The sequence below is a fragment of the Hydractinia symbiolongicarpus genome, chromosome 1, assembly GCF_029227915.1.
Source record: "Hydractinia symbiolongicarpus strain clone_291-10 chromosome 1, HSymV2.1, whole genome shotgun sequence".
In the NCBI taxonomy this organism is placed as follows: domain Eukaryota; kingdom Metazoa; phylum Cnidaria; class Hydrozoa; order Anthoathecata; family Hydractiniidae; genus Hydractinia; species Hydractinia symbiolongicarpus.
Genome location: NC_079875.1, coordinates 25,600,053 through 25,620,634, shown reverse-complemented (window position 1 = coordinate 25,620,634; position 20,582 = coordinate 25,600,053). Strand labels below are relative to the sequence as shown.

General features: G+C 38.0%; 3 protein-coding genes across 3 annotated transcripts; 1 reads left to right on the top strand and 2 right to left on the bottom strand.

Annotated features, from left to right (window-relative positions):
* The first annotated feature begins 421 nt into the window (after nucleotides 1-421).
* LOC130618902 (uncharacterized) lies at nucleotides 422-2,900 on the top strand. The gene is made up of 3 exons (XM_057436388.1): nucleotides 422-995; nucleotides 1,070-1,680; nucleotides 1,734-2,900. The coding sequence occupies exons 1-3, from the start codon at nucleotides 422-424 to the stop codon at nucleotides 2,898-2,900; spliced, it is 2,352 nt and encodes a 783-aa protein (XP_057292371.1).
* Nucleotides 2,901-14,868: 11,968 nt separating this feature from the next.
* LOC130618736 (protein FAM133A-like) lies at nucleotides 14,869-15,210 on the bottom strand. The gene has a single exon (XM_057436387.1). It carries the CDS (start codon nucleotides 15,208-15,210, stop codon nucleotides 14,869-14,871), a length of 342 nt encoding a protein of 113 aa, XP_057292370.1.
* A 2,666-nt stretch (nucleotides 15,211-17,876) lies between these two features.
* Nucleotides 17,877-20,319, bottom strand: LOC130648291 (uncharacterized). Its single transcript, XM_057454331.1, has 10 exons — nucleotides 20,124-20,319; nucleotides 19,959-20,024; nucleotides 19,789-19,870; nucleotides 19,480-19,557; nucleotides 19,313-19,378; nucleotides 19,146-19,189; nucleotides 18,856-19,049; nucleotides 18,521-18,585; nucleotides 18,335-18,429; nucleotides 17,877-18,039 (listed from the first exon to the last, which is right to left on the bottom strand). The coding sequence occupies exons 1-10, from the start codon at nucleotides 20,314-20,316 to the stop codon at nucleotides 17,918-17,920; spliced, it is 1,005 nt and encodes a 334-aa protein (XP_057310314.1). The 5' UTR covers nucleotides 20,317-20,319; the 3' UTR covers nucleotides 17,877-17,917.
* Between the last annotated feature and the right edge of the window lie 263 nt (nucleotides 20,320-20,582).

Sequence of the window (20,582 nt, the reverse complement as noted above, 5' to 3'; positions counted from 1 at the left end):
CTCTTTGTTACAAATCGCAAAGCTAATTTATCGTTAGAGTTCCATAATGTCTTCGTTTCCAGTTCGGGAAAAGAAATGGCATCAGGTTCAATAAGTAAGCAAATCAATAGTCTGGGGGTTAAGTCCGGGATCCGAGATGCAAGCTCTGGACATTACCAAGAAGCTGCGGATCTGATGGCTCATAGCCTTAAAACGGCCGAAAAATATTACTTCCTTCGCAAGAGACAAAAAGCCGCAGTTACTGCGGGACGTTATAAGGCAACATTTCTTGGAAGACGGACCCACGAAATCAATTTTATCAATCCTACTATTTTTTTCATCATTTTATCTCGCATTTACTTGTTGTTCCATTCTGGGTCCATTGCTATTTATTCTTCTTATCAATGACTTACCGTGCCCATTGAAACACTGTCGAGTATTGATGTATGCTGATGACACAGTCATATATTCATCAAGCAAGTCGTTGGATGAAATTGAACATTGTATAAATTTGGATGCAAATATCATTCACGATTGGATGAAGGAAAATTGCCTAATTCTTAATCCAAAAAAGAGCAAAACAAAATTTGTCGTCTTTGCGTCCCGAAAACCACAAGCCTCTGTCAATATTGTGATCGATCAAAATGATATAAACCAACCAGATTATTACGAATACCTTGGGATTCAACTGAATACTCACCTTAACATGAACCATCACCTTAAAAAAACATACAAGCGTATAACCTCACGCATCAAACTTTTATATAAAATACGTTACAAAATTTCTCCAAATGTTGCTGAAACCATCTTTAACTCAATGATCCATCCACTGTTCTTTTACTGTTACGACATATTTGGTGGAATGAATAAAACATGGATTGGAAAATTTGAGTCCTTGCTAAGAGCTAAGCACATCATCAAAACCCGCAACCAGAATTGGTCAACATTCGTCACTCAAAGAAAACGGAAAGTAGCAATTGATGTGTTCAAAGCCGTTAACGATATTACTGTTGACAGCAATTACAAATTGGTTAGCCATTCGATTAACACCAGAGGAAATAGATCTAAATTAGTCTTACCTATCATCAAGACGGAAGCTGGAATAAGCTTCATTTGTGTAATTCCTTGTCCGAAAAAGTAGAACTGCTTGAAGACACCATTTATAATGAGGCAGCACAAATCTTTGGTCACTCAGTTCATAAGGGTGGCAGAAAGCTGTCAGGAAAAAGCCGAAGAACTATTCAATCCATCAATCTAATTAAAGAGAAAAATTCCCTAACTAGTCAAATACAGTCATCCTGCTACCTAAGTCAAAGGAAGGAATTACACCAACTTCTTACGGATGTAAAAGGTCGAATAACTTTATTGCGCCGAGCTGAAAGGTCTAGAAAAAAACGCCACCAATTCAAAAAAGCCCAGACCGCCTTTAAGAACAATCCATACAAGGCAGGAAAAGACCTTCTTGACCCGAAGTGCAAATCAGTTTTAAGGGTCGAACAAGAAACGCTGGATAACTTTAAACTTGAATCAGTTAAAGACAAATTGTATGATGTACCTTTAGGTAATCTAGATGGGTTATCATCCACTCCACCTCTTTTGAAATCGTTTCCAGTTTCTCTCTTTAAATATGAAGATTTTATGAATGTTCTTGGCACTCGGCGAAATGGCTCTTCCCCAGGTATCAATGGGATACCTTATAAAGTTTATAAAAAATGTAATAAAGTAAATACTGTTTTGTTTAATGTTTTTAAAAGTCTTGTTTCAAAAATTGTGTTGTCCCTATTCAATGGCGTTGTGCTCGTGAAGTTTATATTCCCAAATCAAAAACTCCTATGGAGTCTAATATTAAAGACTTTCGACCTATCGCATTATTAAATGTCGAAGGCAAGCTTCTATTTAGCCTTGTATCAAGGCGATTAGAAGCTCACGTTATACATAATAACAAATTCATTAACACGTCGGTTCAGAAGGGTTGTATGGAGAAAGTCCCAGGATGCTGGGAACACATGTCAATGGTTTGGTCTGCACTTAAAGAGGCCCGGGCCAACAAATCACACCTTGCAAATATATGGCTGGATATTGCAAATGCATATCCTTCAATTCCACACAAGCTTATATTTTTTGCACTGGAAAGGTATGGAGTCCCTCAGAGTTGGATATCATTCATTAAGTCATACTACGTTGGTTTATATAGCAAATCGTTTTCTTTGTCTGCACCAAGCAACTGGCACAAGCATATGCGAGGTATTTTTGCAGGTTGCACTCTTTCCATCATTTTGTTTCTTGCTGGTATAAACATTATTCTTGAATACACTATTGCGGCACCGGCCCCAAATTATATTACTTCTAAAAACGTGCCCCTTCCTTTAGTCAGAGCTTTTATGGATGATATCAACCTAATGTCATCCTCTGTCTGTGGAGCTCAAAGCCTCCTTTCCAGGTGCGTCACTGCTTTAAAATGGGCTGGCATGAGTTTTTGCCCTCGTAAGTCAAGGAGCATAATCCTTATAAAAGGTAGATCTGTAAACTCCACACCTTTTTCTGTGTCTCACATCTCGTCACAAACCGACTTCTCTTCATTCATCCCGTCAATCCATTCATCGCCAGTTCGTTTTCTCGGTCGCATTATTGATGGTACGATTTCAGATGCTAAAGCAATCGACGAGCTAGATAATAAGCTAATAACCGGTCTTACAATCATAAACGGTTCGTGTTTCAAAGGGACCCAAAAACTATGGATTTTGCCAAACCTTCTAATTCCTCGAATCCAATGGCCAATTCTTATTTATGAAGTTCCAATATCTCGGGTTACAAGGCTGGAGCAGAAGATATCAACTTTTATTAGAAAATGCACAATTCCACGTCAAATATTTGCCTATATAGCTCCTGCTCGCCTTGTCCAATGCCAATTAAGAGCTTGACGTCATTGCTTACATGCTCTAAAATAAGTGGTCATTTACTTTTACGCGACTCCAAAGATCCTCTTGTGTCTAACAGTGCACCTACTTTGAAAGTTGGCATGTGGAAAGTGGACAACGCAGTAAGAACAGCAGAGGCAGAGGTGAAAATAAAGTCAGTCGTGGGAACTCCCCAGTATGGAAAAGCAGGCCTAGGGATCAACAAATCTTTCAAAATTCCGATTTCAAAACAGTGCTATGCGTATCGTAAATTAATATCGAACACAGCTAAAGATATCGATGAGGAAGGCAACATGGGTAGAGCATTGCAGTTGCAAGTGCAGGGTCAGTGGACGAGATGGGAAAATTACACAAAAAACGATCTATCTTGGAAGTCCATTTTTGCCATGTCCCCACACTTGCTTTCCTTCTGTCTTGCTTCTACTTACGATGTTCTTCCCTCACCTAGCAATTTAAAGCGCTGGAACGTTTGTACTGAATCTGCTTGTGCCTTATGTTCCAAACAAGTATGTACAACAGCGCATGTTTTAGGCGCTTGCAAGGTTGCTCTATCACAAGGAAGGTTCACTTTCCGACACGATGCTGTGCTTCGCGGGCTCCTGTTAAGTCTACAGCGTTTTTTATCTGAAGTTGTCCCGGAAACGAAAAAGCACCTTAAAGTGTCATTTGTAAAAGCAGGTAGTTATTCCTCCGCTAAAAGATCAAAACCAACTGGTCTATTCCACCATGCTAGTGACTGGGTGTTGTTAGCAGATCTGAATGAAGGATTTGTGTTTCCTGGCCATATTGCGATCACATCCCTCAGGCCAGACATTGTAATATACTCAAATTGTTCTAAGCGCATCATCATTATTGAACTTACTTGTCCTTGTGAGGAAAACATGGGATCCTGGCATTCCACCAAGCTTTCCAAATACTTCCCTTTGGTCGAGGTAATACGTAGCAACGGGTGGTTTCCGCATCTTTTTGCAGTAGAAGTGGGTGCTAGGGGCTACTCTTCAAGGTCTCTAACTTGCTGTCTAAAAAGCCTCGGTTTCGCTAGCAAATCTGCGTTTTTAACCGCCCGCAAGCTTGGCGATATAAGCATGAAAGCATCCTTTTGCATTTGGATTGCACGAGACTCACCACATTGGTCACAAGATCTTACGCACTGCAGTCCGCCAACATTGCCACGACCAAAGGATAGTATACCTCATGAAAAATCCTCGTCTGTTACCAAATCCATTAAAAGTCCATCTTCAGCCATCTCTGACATGCCAAAACCCACGGAACACCATAACCTTAGCCAGGAACTTAAACAAAAGGTGAGCATCGTTCACGCTGGTTTGATAAACAAGGGGAACACATGCTACGCAAACTCCATTTTGCAAGCATTAACGGTTCTTCCAAGACTTTGGTCTCAATTACCATCAGAGTCCTCTTTGTCATCTCCTCTAGTAAAGTCTATAGTCCTAAATATGTCACTACTGAATCGTTCTCGTTCACCAATTGATCCTTCCAATTTCTTACGAGCACTGCAAAACAGAATGCATGCTCTTAACAATAACGCGTTTTATCACAATCACCAACAAGATGTGCCCGAGATCCTTCAAGTTGTTTTTGACGAAATTATTGGATCTTCCCCTTTGGTTGACAATCTACTGTCTGTAACTGTGACCACAACAACGTCATGCAAATCCTGTTGTTTCTCCACTTCCAGGGAGCAAAAGGATTCAATTTTAATTTTACCAACGTGTAAGTCAATAGCAGACTCTTTTAACAAATTTTTACAACCTCAAGAACTTCTAGGTGACAACAAGTGGTTCTGCCCCCAGTGTTCATCGCATCAAGAGGCCACAATTGAAACTCAGATTTCTAATTGCGGCGACTTCCTTGTTGTACAATTGTTAAGATACACATCAGTAAATGGGTCTTCTTTTAAAGACAACAAGTTAGTCAATTGCTTGCCTAAAAAACATCATGTCTTAAAGGTAGCATCTCACCCAACTGACGATGTGTCTTTCAACAACAAGTATAACTTGGTTGCTACCATTAACCACTCAGGTACATTAAAAGCAGGTCATTACTGGGCCTTCATTAAGGACCAACAAAACACCTGGTTCAAATGCAACGATCGCTGTATTTCTCAAGTAGACACATTCCACTTGAATAATTCTTCGTCATACATACTTTTCTTTTCCAGAAGTTAGCTTATTTGTATGTCACACAACAAATGGGGGAGGGAATCCATGACCCTAGCGGTTTTATTTACCCCAGCTGATTTATGCTGGTCAGTGCACCGTGAAACCGGAGTTTGCTCACTCCTCTCTTTGTATAGAGACAATGTAAGTAGCACAGCAAGGGGGCTTGATATCATATCTTGTCTTTGGGTTTAACGATCCCACTTATTACCCCAGTCCAGTAGGGAGGCAGAGTTTGCTCACTTTGCTTTCAGGATTGACAATCCTGCTGCCCTTAGTTATTTTAGAAGAAGCTTTGCAAGGGGGTTACATTTTCTTATCTGGTCTTCGTGGTGTTACGCCCACGCATATTACCCCAGTTATGACAGGCTGGTACTGTCATTAGGCAGGTCCACAGCAACAATTATCTGTGTAAGGCTAAGTGTTGGAGCTCCATAACACATGTGGAAAGCTACAGCCAGGGTCACAAGTCCTGGCGCGCAGATAGTTGTTTGCTTCTTAAACACATTCTCTAAAGAATAATTTTAAATTTATCCGTTTAAGGATATTCACGTTATGATAAGTTTTATTTATCTCATTTGTACCTATTCAATTCATTTTGAATTGCTTTAATATTTATTTTTTTAGTGTTGTGTTCTGTCGCTGTTGTATTTTTCTGCCTTTTACGGTCAATGTTTTTAGGAAATCCTTGCAAAAAGGGGGATTTTGCTTTTTTGAAAAATCTCTAGAGGGTTGCAACCTCTAACTATAGTAGAACCAGCTGTCATTAGACAAGAAATATCATTACAGCTAGCTGTTTTGTCACCTCATCATCAATTATCAAGGAGCTTTAGTTTTTAATAGTCTCCCCTCTAATATCAGGGAAGAAAAGAGTATGATAAATTTTAAAAAGTTTTTGAAACAAAGTGAGTTCTAGGTCCCTTACCTTAGCTTGATTATTTTTTTGCTGAGATACCCTGTAGCTACAAGGCTTTGTGAATTTAGAATCCTATTTTTCAAATTCGATTTTGGCAACTTACCTTAGCTTGATCCTATACGTTACAGGGTGTCTCGGAGATACGCTATTGTTTCTCTGATTTCTAATGTTGTGAAGTTTAAATCCTAAACTCAAATTTTTTCCTAATTCTTATTTTTGCTAATTTTTCTGTTCATAGTCTGCTATTTGATTCTTATTTTCTTTTCTTTCTTTTTTTCTAACATTCTCATAATTTTATATATATTGTTTAAAAACAAAAAACAATTTTTGGCTCTTTGTTTACTTTGTTTATTTTTGTTTTAACAGGTCACTCGTTGATAACAGTGCAGATATATTATATCATACTGAAGATGTAAACCTGTATAAATATGTTTAATAATAATAATAATAATAATAATAATAATAATAATAATAATAATAATAATAATAATAATAATAATAATAATAATAATAATAATACAATTTTGCGATCCATCATGTTATTAGCTAACCTTCAAAATCTGATAATACACAACTTTAAATTGACAAATAATAACTACAATTGCTGTCAATAATACAAAATCAATGAATAAAGATTGTACTTTAATTTAGAGTTATAGCAGTAATAGCACTATCAATTGTTAGTGGCAGAAGCTGATAACAGTGAGCGGCGAAGTTTTAAATAATCGACAATAGAACTCTGAAAAGTGTTAGGAGGGGTATAGTTAGCAAACATATAGATGTGTGGATAAGACTGCTAAACAATATTATATATTCAATATGTGGACGTAATGTACCAAATTTTCGTGATGCCGTTGAGTCCTGCAATCCGAGAGAAACATTCTATCATAGCCCTATCAGATAGGTGGATATATCGTCTATAGCAGTCACTAGACCATCTCCCAATGATTTTAATAGCTGAGTCCGGAATGCCACATGACGCTACTGCAGAAGCACCTCCAATGCGAAAACTATGTGTATTAAGATCAACGTGAAGTGGTAAACTAATTTTTATGAAGGAAGACATTTATTTTCTGGTAACAGAGTCGCCGCAATGTAAAACAAACAATGGACCTTGCGTTGTATCGCGAAGGAGAAGGTAATTTTCTAAAGCAGCTACTGGACAGAGCTCACCGCCAATACGAACCAAGCGAATTTTGAAACCCATTCAAAATGGATCAGTTTTGGAACACTTTATATTAACAGTTGCTATGTTAGAGTCCGAGTCAATAATAATATCTGTGGCCATGAGATTTACAGAGGCATCAAATGTTTTAACTGATGGTGACACATATTCAGAAACGCGAAGAAGACCGAAGAACGCAAGTAGGATCAGGGCACGGCACAATAGTTTATCTATAGGCTTCAACCCTGATTGGCCAACAAATCGCAGCATATCCCGCAAATGAACGGGGGTGATTGGTAGACGTCTTAAACGTTGATGTGGGTGTGATCTGCGAATACTACGCACGACATAGTAGAGGCGACGCATTGTATAAATTTGTGTGAAGAAGCCAAGGACTACACTTTGGTATTGAATTGCGGATAAATACACTTTAATAGTGTTATATGTAACGCAGCGAGCTAGGAAGGTAACATAGAGTTGCAAGGTGGGTTCAACTGCAGGATATGGTGCGATATGCAGGCTTTTGCAGAAACGAACATAACTACGGTGGCCAGATAAATAAGTTCGTCTAGTGTTTGGAGCAAGAGCAGCAGTAAAGTAACACCTCAGTTCGTCTTCAAGACTTCCAACACTGATTGAGGTAATGGAGAGGGTTCTGCTAGTGCGTCTGGACACTTGGTCTTGAATAGTTGCACCTGTAAGCGAGAAAGAAGATCTGCATAAACGTTAAACTGACCCTCAATATGACGTAACAACAAGTTTATGTTACGTTGTGCAAGAAAGAAAAACAATTTCCTGACCAAGTTCATGATGTGTGGGCATTTACATGAGCCGCTACACCATATCTGAACAACAGCCTGGTTATCTGTGAAAATTATGACTTGTTTATTCCTCCATTCAACACCCCAACAAAAAACAGCCACAACAATTGCCAGTAACTCATAATAGGAAATGCTATGCTGCAGGGCATGGCCTAATTCTATTGAAAACCATTTCCCACCATAAAATCCACCGAGCCCAATAACTGATGCATCAGTAAACAACTGAAGGGACGATGAGTAGAGAGTTTCTGTGTGAATAATAGCTATTCCGTTCCACGTTGGAAGAAATGCACACCACCACTCGATGTCCTTCCTAGATTCAGAGGTGATAGTGATGTGGTAATTTAAGTGTTTAACCGTAGATGCTAGATCAATCAAGCGCCGTAGGAAGATACGGCCACATTTTACCACTTTACAGGCAAATGAAAGTGAGCCTATAAGAGACAAAAGCTCCCTCTTCTTACATTTTTTCTTGGTGAGCCACCCTTTTAAAGTGACCATCAAGGCATCAAACTTATCTTAAGGCAGACGTATTACAAAATTAACAGTGTCAATTTGTATGCCCAGATAGGTTATAACCTGAGATGGACCCACTACTTTATCGAGTGCAATAACCTTAAAGACATTCTTGATGAGGTCAACCAAATACTGGCATTCATTTTTTTGTAACGCCGCAGTAATGAAGTCATCAAGATAATGCAGTAACTCATTGATCATTGCTACAAAATGTAAGATAAAGTTTAATAAATCTGCAAAAGTATTAAATATGTAAGGCGAATAGCGTCCACCAAATGGTAAAACTACATCAAAAAAATACCTCCCTTGCCACTTATATCCTAGTAGATGCCAGTCATCAGGATGGACTGGACAGAGTCTAAAGGCGTGTTTGATATCAAGTTTTGCCATGTAACAATTCTTGCCCATTCTTTTGACCATCTCTACCACATCATCAAAGGATGAATATGAGACTGAGTAATCCTCTCTCGATATGCCATCATTTACTGAGGAGCCTCTGGGTGATGAGAGGTCTAAGACCACCCTTACAGTACCATCTTTTTTGGGTGCTGCACCCAGAGGCGAACAGTGGAAACCTGGAAGCGGTGGTAAATCAAAAGGTCCAACTGTATGCCCACGATCCAACTTTTTTGAAATTGCTCCTGATACCTTATGAGCATGGATCACCGAAGACTTATTGTTAGAATCACTAGAGGCTAGTGAGCAGTCAAACCCAATTTAAAACCAAATTTAAAGCCGGAAACAATAAAATTTACAATTAATCTATTTGGGTGTCCTGCAAGCAAGGACTCCAAAATATTCACATTGATGGGTGTGGAAACAGGCCTTACAACTGGAAAAAAATTACTTGGGACTTGGTGCAGAGCGCCAGAGTGAACAGCGGGGGGATGGGTGCATCCTGTCACACAAAGTGCATCTGTGAACGAAGTGGCAAGTATCTTCTCTGCAAGGTAGGCCGTTATTGTATCTGTAACACCAACCTGCCCGCTGTCCATTACCCCACGAGCGGGAGGCATTCCGAAACCTTGTGTCCCCAGTTTGCCGAGAACCAGAGGGGCAGTTGCTGGCAAAATGTCCCTCTTTCCGGCAGGTAAAGCAATGTGAGCCAAACCTGCTAGCTGGATAATGCAACAGACACATAAAATAATTTGACCATGCCAAACACCAAGAATGGAAGTCCTTAACCCTAGACTTATTAAAGCTTTTTTGATTAAGCGACACAGTTGGCCTACCATCCATCTCCCCAATTCTTAAATCAAACTCTCCTGCATCGTCCATAGCCAGGAAGGAAAGGGCAGATGAAGAAGAATTCAGGCCAGGAGACAAAAGAAGATCGAAGTTGACATATTCACCTGTCCTAATTTTTTCCTAAACTCGCTTGGGGATAGCAGGCAATGAGCTTCCAGAGGGAGCAAGAGAAGCGGAGGAAGCAAAAGAACTGGAGGAGCAGACTCGCACGCAGGGGCAATATTGGACATACCCGCTACCAACACGCCATCATTGGTTGATGTTGGTTCCAGAGAACCGGGAGCCGGAAAAGAACTAACGATAGGGGACAAAGATGGCGGACTTAACGGCGACGAAATTTGCTTGTTTACAGCGTTAGCAGAGGTAAACTGCTGAGTCTTGGCAAAAGTTGCAAGTTCATTTTTTAGGTATGATTTCATTTCATCGGCAAATGCTTTTGGGTTGAAATTTGAATTTGAGATTTTTTGGCGTCTCAGTTTAAGGGAAGACAGTTTCCGTTTTTTCTTTCCCACCACCCCAAAAGCTGGACTTCTTTCAACAAATGATGAAGCATTGGGGCCTTCGTTCTGATAATTTTTTATGGGGGTTACAGTCCACGTACCTGTTTTTTCTTCGTCATTGCTACTTATCACTTCCTCAGGTATAGCATTATTTTCTAGGGCATTAAAATCAACAACATCGTTCGAAACAACAGCAGGTTCCTTTTTCTCCGTATTCACTGGATGCGCGTGGTCTTTATTGGCGCTCTCCATAATGCTTATAGCAAGTTCTCTAACTCATTCACAGTTATAGCATTGACAGAAGAGGTATTTTGCTTACGTTTCGTAGTCTTCTGCTGCTGCTTCGGAGCCATAATGAGAACTTTGAGTACAGAGATTTAAAACCAAACTATTAGCAAAATGTGATGATGGAAACTAGTTGACTTTAGCTGCTCCCATTTTATAGGTAGGCAAGGCAATCTTAGGGGCCTGGATTTACAACAGTATTGGTTAGTTACCTTGAGGGCCCCTAGTGTCCATGCCTTGTAACCACCCTTTTCAATAGTCTACCATTCTAGATTTGGAATAACATTGAGTTTCTAAAGTATATCCTTCAATGATGCTAGTAGCCATCTTTGTTGACACTTGAATACTAAATGCAATCAAAGCCAAGCCTCTCAACAAGGTATAAGTACTTACTTCAGGAACCGCAATTAACATGTGGTGAACTGTTGGTCCACCACCATTAAATTCACCACGTTGGTCGATAAATAGCAACCTAGGTTCAGAAATATGGGTCGAAACCTACCTGCCCTTGGATAAAGTTCTGTTCATCTTTTCTAATGTGTTGTGTCATTTTAATTTTTAATTTTTTTTAATTAAGTCCTGATAAAAAGGAAGAATTGTGCTTTTTCTCTAGAGGAGTACAACCTCTACCTTATTTTCAAAGACCTAACAGGTAGAGTTCATCATTGCGGTGGCTAGGCACCTCTTTGTAAATTATTTTCCTCTTGACTAACAGAATCCAAATTACCAAAATGCATGTCATATTTGTACATTTTTCATCATGAATAATATTCGTGTATTGTCTATTTTAAGGGTTAAAGAGGTCAATGAAAAAGACTTATTGTTTTGGCTTATTAGTCATCACAATACCAGTGGTGTTTTTTGGTTAGTAGGAAGATGGAGTGGTTTCTTGTGAAGATCTCCTAATCAGCCTCACTGTTTCTAAAAAGATAAGGGTTGAACAGCAACAAAACTTTCCGAGCTATGCGTAACCTAGACAGTTAGATGTGCATATTTGATATGGCTAGGCTCACAAAATCGAGGGATATACCCTGTCTTTTATTTCCTGGAGGAGCCATGGCTTAGATAAAGAGTCCTAGAGTATTTAATGCTCATTTTGAGCTACACAGACCCAATTAGAGCCAGCGCTCTACTAGACAACTTCCGGCAACATTTAACAGACCCACACAGTGTGCAATCTTCCCACAGACCCACACAGTGTGCAATCTTCCCAATTTCCCTAACATGGCTTGGGTTAACCCAGGGCTATAGTAACATTCACTCGCTCATGTTGAATCGCCGTCAAGAGGAATCGAACCCCTGTCTCCCGCACAGAGTATGAGAGCTATAACCACTAATCTACGGCGCCACAACGCTGTAACCTTGCTGATGTATGTATGAAATCCTCATGTTGTATTTGGATTGCAAGAACTTCAAGAGAATGGAATCAAGATGGACTTACCTCCATTTCCTCCACACCAACGGTGGTTGATTCTTTAATGCCAAATGCAAAATTCTTGCCACAGAAACAAACCAAACTTTCTGTAAGAGCAACCCGTCTGAAAAGCCTTCCCCCAAGACTGCATCATAACTCTAGGTGGTACGTGCGACACCATTTCTAACAAACTAATGTGTTACTCCTGAGTCTTTTCAAAAAGAAAAAACAATTGTGTCAATTTGAAAACTAAATTATTTTTACCTCCTATTTTTACAAAACAAAAATAAAGAGTTCAGCTCACTCTTAAAAGCAATCCCCCTTGCTAACTTAAAAGTTAGCAAGGGGGATTGCTTTCAGCTTGTCTTTGGGTGTAACGACCTCACTTATTACCCTAGTTTAGTAAGGTGCCCAAGTTCACTAACTTGCCCTACAGGCTTGACAACCCTTCAACCCTTAGTCAAATTATGTACAGTGTGGTCCTGTCATGACAACCTCCTGTGTAAGGTTGAGTGTTGAGGCCCTGTAACACATGTGGAAAGCTACCTCTTGTGCGCCAGAACTTGTGACTCCAGCGCACAGGAGGGTTTTTATTGAATTCTTTGTTATATTGTATATTTTTAAAACATACATTCTTTCTATTTGTGTTTGTTCTGTAACCAGGTTGCTTATGTTGTTAGCTCTGTCTTATATCGTATTGTTTGTGATTGAAGGATTGTTTTCTCTCTTTAAGATTTTCTAAGAGAATAGTTATAGGTCCAAGTTGGGCAGTACTCATGCTTGTAATAAGCAAGAAAGTGTATTCAGCACCTTTTTCTGGGAGCCTAAGGTATTCTGGGTTGCTGCCACTGGTTTCCAAGTCTGCCTTTCTAAGGGGCGGTTTTTTGGTCAGACCAAGCATTACAATACAATTTTTTAAGTGTTCATGTCTAAGGTCTGAAAGCTTTTTTATTTCCAGGTGTACTGATTTTCAGTCTTAGTCACAACCAAGAGCTGGGTTCCAAGTCTACCTTTCTAAGCCCTGGGCTCTGTGTCACTAGGTATAAGCAACAATAATACCATTTGTAGTTGTCAACTCTTCTTTTTCCAGCGTTTAATAAAGTTATTGGTTTTGGCGGATGGTGTCAATGAATGTGGTTGGTGTCTTACAGGAGGCAAGGGATGCTTACTCAAGGGCACGTGCCAGATCCCAAGCATGAGTAAATTTCACCAATCCTCATGTTTCCAAATTCGTAGGTGTTTATTTCAGTACAGCCGAAATCGATAAGCTTTTCCATCATCCCTGTGAAGGGGAGAATACAGAAGTTTTCCAGTTGCTTCTTATTGTTTAGAACGAAACCACCTTTTTTCATTAACATCTCTGTCTTAAAAGGCTAGTTATATTGCGATGTAATTACTCCTATTCTCTTTCCCATTAGAGCTACGTAAGGCATGCAAGTACAACAGTTGCTCAAGATGCAATGCTATTCGCCTGCGAAAACGATAAATCTACCTTTTTATAGCTTCTGCCATGGCTCGGACCGTGTTTAAACCAAAGACCTTCCGCATCGCTCTGTCACAAAGCCCACAGTTGGTTAGATACTTGGGTCAGTTCTATGAAATAAATGCCAGTAATGAAAGGCAGAGCGCAGCTCTTGCATTTTCTTTATCACATGTTCCAGAACTTTGGTTAAATGTTCTTAAAGTGGGACTGTTTGGGGTTTTCTCTGATTTATCTGTCTGTTGTGCTGAGCCTGTAAGTAGCATCTGCAAAAAAATATTGCTTCCACTTCTTCCAAAAAACTAAAAACCTGCCGACTTATTCTGCGTCCTCAACAAATACACTATGATACAAAAACAAATATATCCATTGATTTACATTAATAGTGATAATTACTTGCTCTTCTAAAGCTTACATAAACTTTTTCCGTACTTAGCCACCGGATTTTTCTGTTTACATGGACAAATACCCATCCCGTTTGACCGGGATCCCGGATCAATTGCCTGGGATCTCGGTTTACCGAGTTTCCCGTTGTAGCCGGGGCGAGACGAATATGCACCATATAAACACGATTTAAAAAGGGAGGCATATTCTCTAGAGGAGTACAACCTATAGCTTGTTTCCAAAGACCTAACAGGTTGAGTTCATCATTGCGGTGGCTTGCCACCTCTTTGTAAATTATTTTCTTTAAACAACTCAAAGTCCCTTGTGCTTTTTTATAGTCCAATTGTCCAAGTCTAGAGAAGCACTTCATGCAGATTTTGGTTGGGTGGAGCGCCTCTGTCATTTTCAATGTTTATGAACATTCTTTTACTCACCTTAGGGTTTGAGACCTTGAACATATTGTTCTTATTTTTCGGGAGAAGAAATCCACATATTCGACATAGTTTGTCCAATTCTCGAATTACGTAAGGGCGCGAAGCGCCCGCAAAGTAATTCCGATTTTATAAATAAAATCGGAGAAAGATCTAATACTGCGTTTCCCAACCTTGCCTCGCTTAACAGAGTAGAGCCTTTCAACAATGTTTTTGCCTTTCTTGGATCCTTTACCAAAACCTTTAAAACATAAAGGCGACGTGCATATGAAATGGACGTGGATGCCTGGCCCAGCAAAATTGTCGACTGCTCCACGAGTGTCGTAAACTGATCTATAGGTACATTTACGGGACCCACACTCTTACGAATGTCCTCTAACCCTTTCCACAATCTGGAAAGGGGCCCCATAACCTGAAGGATTTTATTCTGAAATTTTTCCATCGTATTATCCATGTGAAGTGACGCTGTTTGGTTGCATAGCAAGTCCTTCACAAAGTCGTCCAGTTTTTTTACATCATTTAAATTTGAAGGAACTGGAATTTTTGCTAACAATCCCTCCTCTAAATCCTTTTCAGGAATATAATTCTGAAAATGCTGGTTGGCATAATCTGCCATCCCAGTTGGGAGTTTCTACTTGTGTTCCTCTGTTTTGGGAACTATTTTAAATCGTTTTACCATTTTGTTTTCCTCTCCTGATTCATCTGAAGAGCTATCTGAAGAAGAAGACGAGGAGGAGGATGGAGATCTTTTTCTTTTCCTCCCTTTTTTGGACTTCTTTTTGGAAGACCTTACCTTTCGCCCTGGAGATACATCCTCCTCCTCTCTCATAGCTGGCTCGTAAAACGAGTTTTCTCCAGCTGGCTCACATGCTGGCTCATTAGAGTCTCCAGCAGTTTCATTATTTTGTTCTTCTAATTCAAAACTCTCGGTGACATTAGACTCTTCATTGACAATATTATCTTGTTGTTCCATATTACAAAGATTTATTGGATTTTTGGTAGGATATTCGTGGATTAAAATGTTTTTATTTTAATTCACGAAGAGCTCTGACCGTTCGTGTAGCGAACAAAGTGAGAAAAGGAGGAGAGGAATGGGCTCTACTCTGTTAAGCGAGGCAAGGTTGGGAAACGCAGTATTAGATCGCCGGAGATTTTATGAAATAAAATTCACACATGTGTTCAGTAGCCATGTTTTAAGGAATGTTTGGCTAGTGGCTGTACTGCGGTTAGACAAAATATGAGCTCTACCTTTCTCCTAATATTTAGCTGAAAAAATATGTAAGTAAAGTTGGTGGCAACTGTACAGGCAAGGTCTTTAGCGTGAAATAAACAGTTCCGTAGGTAAAAGAACATAGCCGTTTTATATATTCATGTTTGTTTACATTAGAGCAGAGAAATACTAGCTACTGCTATACGAACCAAAGAAACTGTAAAATATAAAATATATAGCTAAATAAAAGGTCTCATAGCTTCTACTTGTAACATAGCTCATTTAATATATTACATATTTTCCCTAGTTTGATAAAACAACCTAAGATTGTAGTCTTACAGTGTGTAGTGGCTACGCCTGTAACTGCTCCTTTTGGTAATTTTAGATTGTCTTGTATAGACACACACACGTCAACACTAAGAGCGCGAAATGGCCGAAAACAACCAGGTTGATTTCACACAAAGTTCTGTAGGTGACCGAGCCGCACGAAGGACCTATTTAATAACATGCAGTCAGGTGAACAAAACAAAATTTCCAACACGAGAAAGCTTCGGACGATGCGTTGCAAACTATTTTAATTCGGGCTTTGGACAAGCGAAGGTTGACTACTGGGCCTGTTGTCTAGAGCAGCACCAGGACAGCGGGGAGCACTACCACATGAGTGTTAAATAAACAGGACCTAAGCGATGGAAGAGCGTGAAAAACCAAGTGTCGCAGTCACACGGCCAAGTCCTACACTTTTCAGATTCACACGACAGTTACTATAGTGCGTACAAGTATGTATGTAAAACTGATCGTGATGTTTATAAAAGCGAAGGACATCCCAACCTAGAGAATATCGGCTCTCCCAGAACAAAACTATGTATAAAGTCGTATCGTCAAAAACATAAACTATCTAAACAAAATGGTGCAAACAACACCGATAAACATAACAATAATGAACACAACATGAGCAAAAAAGCTAAGGTTGCACGGTTGACACATTTAGAAGTAGGCGAGTTTATCATTGCACATAATATAAAAACAGTGAAGTCTTTGTTTAGCGTTGCCAATGAGAGACTGAACGCAGGCAATAAGGAATTAGCAAACTTTGTTATGCCGCGTTCAAAGAAAAGTTTGTCCGAATTGGTACATAATGCGTGGATCATGAACAGTGCGAAAGTTGATTTGCAGAGGGATTCGTTGACCCGAATGGAGTTGTTGACGAAGGCGAGAGAGAGTCCATGTGTGAGCGGCTGCAATTCGCAGTGGTTACAATGTGCGATGGAGGTGTTGTTTAACAACAGCATCAACCCCCTAGTTTTTGCTGCCAGTGTTCGAAATCTTTTAACGAAGGGCAGAGGAAAATTTCGAAATATCTTTATAACGGGCCCGGAAAATTGTGGGAAAACGTTTTTACTGTCTCCCTTGCAAAAAATCTACAAAACGTTTTGCAGTCCGGCTAATGACAAGTACGCATGGCTCGGAGTTGAAAACAGCGAGGTTATCTTCCTGAACGACTTTCGTTACAACACCGAAGTGATAGCATGGAAGGAGATGCTGATCTCTTTTAGACATCTTTTAAAAGACGTCTTTCCAAAGACGTCTTTTAGACGTTTTAAAGAAATTTTTTTACGACGCGTCTTTTTAAAGACGTCTTTTAGACCTTTTACAGATGTAGGAGCGACTAAAATGCATCTTAAATGCAACTTTTTAAATGCATCTTCCCAAAGACTTCTTTTAGACGTTTTTAAGAAAAACTATTACGACGCGTCTTTTTAAAGACGCCTTTTAGACCTTTTACAGATGTAGAAGCGACTAAAATGCATCTTAAATGCAACTTCTTAAATGCATCTTGACAAAGACTTCTTTTATCTATCTAAGACGTCTTCCTTTGTTTTTGTTGTTTTTGTAGGCATTTGATAAAATAAATTTAAGACGTTTACGTTAACGTTTTAAAACGTACATTTTTAATAAATTGCAGAAATAACGACATGAAAGACGACAAATATTTTGCGATAAAAATATTTTGAACTTTTTATATCAAACTCGTACAATAAATATATTTTATAATTACATAAATATAATTTAAATATAACCGGAAATAAATAAATAAAATATTATTAATAATCAACACTATACAATTCATTTATATATTCATATTTACAAATTGTGATCATTACAATAATCTGTAATACGAATTCTACTTGTGAACTTATCCATGCTATTTAAAGCATAAATTGGAACTCTAGTCGAAAAAATCTTAAGCATATTGAGCTTAGGCCATATGAAAGAGTCACCTTAAAAATTTTGTGAAAGTTGCTAGTAGTTGAAATTCGTCGTAACGCTTGCAAGGCCGAAATAAACAAAATAAATATTGGAAATAATAAGGAAGTCTGTTCAGAAGAAACAAAAAGAGATATATTAAATGTATAAATGACATTCATAAATGAGGTAAGTCGAAAGGGCTTTTTATTTGTTTTTTGGAAATTTATACATTTAAGGTACCCCTTATGTCCCTGATCCTTTGACTGGGAGCGTTTCGAAGTTTGGTTCCAATTATGCGTCTCATCTCTTGTTCGTTCGCATCTTTAAAACGCTCGTTGACAGATTCTAGAGAGAAAGAAATAGCTTATTTCCAGATAAATAATAGATTTTTATAGAAACGTAGTCAGTAAATGTTTGAGAAATAGACCAATGAACCTAACGCGATCATTTGCATACTATGTAATAGCAAAACGATTTACTCATTATTTTTGTAAATGACTGTAGCACAGTAGAACATTCTTAAAACATTATAACTTGAATCAACCGTGCCTTTCTCAATCAATCTCTCTATCCAAAAACTAAGAGAAAACACACCATACATAGAAGGGTAACAACGTAATACATCAGCTAATACACGTACCTACTATAATTCTATAAATTAATTTCCCTTCCAGCGGGACTTTGTCTTTCTTGCCTTTTAAATTGGCTTGCGCCATGAATGTAGTGGTGAAGATCCTGACGAAAATTAAAATTAAAATTAAAGGTAAGTAGAAATAAACTACTAAGGAGAGTGTATTTCCTTAAGGAGAAAAAATTATACCTTTACCTATTCATTGCGAGACGTACAGCATCTCTGTAGTCCACCCCGCCAATTTGTGATATTTGTTGTTTCTAAAAAGATAAACTAGATTGTGTAAATTAAAGGTATTACAATAATGCTAGTTTCAAAATTAAGAATATAAATAAAATCACTAAAGCCTGGTTCCCACCAATGCGTTTATCGATAAACAGATGTTTATTTTTAAAGTCATAAAGTTAAAACTGAACAATTTTACATTGCTTTCCGATTTGAGTCATGATGTCGACATTAAATGATAATGATCAAATAATAAAAATATCATTCAATGTTAAAATGGGATATCAGGCTAATAAAAACCTCACCATTGCCGTGAAGTCTTCAGGATTTCCCAAACGTTCCTCACAAAGCTCAAGTTCTTCCCTGTTGTCAATTTGAACCAGAGGCCTTTTGTCAACTGGTACCTGGTTTTGCCCTTCCATACCATCTATTCGCCTTTCCAGGCGAACAAGGTACCTGCACATTTTCTTTTGATTCTCCAGAATCTGATTGCATGTTTCTAAATTGTATATAAAATGTAACAAACCCATTTAAACAAAGGAAAATTAAAAACATAGTATTGGACGTTTACAAAGATTACAAAGAAAAGTTATACCTTGTAACGAGTCTAATGATGGTTTTTTTGATGAACTTTGAGAGCTATAAAAATTCGGAAACTAATCTTCAGAATGACCCAAAAACTCAATAAAACATTACACATACATTTTCACATTACAAACATATTATCACACAACGAATAAAATAATTAAATCAAAAACGTACGTGTTTCCACTTTCTTCAAAGCAAGGCTGATGTGTCAATATTGATGACAGATTATTGAAAGCCGAACTATTAAAAGTAAACAATAATGCCAATGAAATTGAATCCTTAACAAGTTTTTTATAGACAGGGTGTTAAACAATCACAATATAATAAATAATCTTATTTACCTGTTATCCACATTGCACAAGTTCAAAAAACTCAGATTCTGTGTGTCAGGAACTTCGAATGACACATCGTTAGCAAGGCTGAAGAATAAGTTAATTCTTTATAATCACTAAGACATGTAAAATATGTCTCAATATACAGTATGTATAAAAAAATACTAGCCTTTTAGATTGTTCAATTGCTATAGAAAAACTTTTTATTATCTTAAGAATTCATCCATATATATATATATATATATATATAGAAACTCTTTCGGTTTAGCGCTTGTTTTTTCATACATACTTTAATATTTATTTCTTGACAATACTTACTGCTGTTTTTTCTTTGGAGGAGAAAATGATGGAATAATTGGCAATGCTAACTCCGAGGTTTGGGGAAGCAAATCATTATAAACTACAAGTAAAATTTTAGAAGTAAACATTACACCATGTTTAAAAAGCATGGATATAAAATTGGCTTTGGAAAAACAAGATTTACACACCTGGACTTTCTGATTCATCGTTATCAGATATACTGCTTGACACAGCATTACATTCACTTTCATTACCTAAAAACGAAAACAATATATATATTTATAAACTTGAAAATTATTTGTCTTATTTTGTTAAGGATATCACAACATCTTGAAAATTTAATTTATAAATACCGTTTTTTAAGATCCTGGTAATCTTATATCTTTGCCAATCATCTTTTGGGAGTGTTTTGGCTTTGAAGAGTTTGCCTGCTTCATATACACTTTTATTGGGCCAAAAAAACTTGTCTCCACTGATCCACTCGTTTGGGATAGTCAACATCTGTGTCCTGCCTCGATCAATAAACTCAACACATTGATGACTCATTGCTACCAAATCTATGAAAAAATAATAAAGAATAAGCAAAAAAATTAAAAAAAGGTAATGCAAAAGTCTTTCTTTTTAAGAGTTTAATGCATCATTAAACAAAATGATTGCTCCTTGAAAGAAATTGAGAAATCAATTCATTGATTAAATTTATACTAGCTGAGTCTTGATTGTTACTAACTCTATTATTATTATCTCTATAATAATAGCCGTATTTTGTCTGTCCGCCAGAAAAGTGTTGTGCAACGGGCACACAAAATAGCGTG

Bases quoted from the DNA above. Each gene is read 5' to 3' on its own strand.
- LOC130648291 (XM_057454331.1), bottom strand. From the start codon at position 20,316: ATGAGTCATCAATGTGTTGAGTTTATTGATCGAGGCAGGACACAGATG. The intron at 20,025-20,123 runs GTATTTATAAAT...TTTCGTTTTTAG, and splicing joins TACCAGGATCTTAAAAAACG to GTAATGAAAGTGAATGTAAT. The intron at 19,379-19,479 runs GTAAATAAGATT...TACTTTTAATAG, and splicing joins TTGTGCAATGTGGATAACAG to TTCGGCTTTCAATAATCTGT.
- LOC130618736 (XM_057436387.1), bottom strand. From the start codon at position 15,210: ATGGAACAACAAGATAATATTGTCAATGAAGAGTCTAATGTCACCGAG.
- LOC130618902 (XM_057436388.1), top strand. From the start codon at position 422: ATGTATGCTGATGACACAGTCATATATTCATCAAGCAAGTCGTTGGAT. The intron at 996-1,069 runs GCAATTACAAAT...CCTATCATCAAG, and splicing joins TAACGATATTACTGTTGACA to ACGGAAGCTGGAATAAGCTT. The intron at 1,681-1,733 runs GTTTATAAAAAA...TGTTTTTAAAAG, and splicing joins TCAATGGGATACCTTATAAA to TCTTGTTTCAAAAATTGTGT.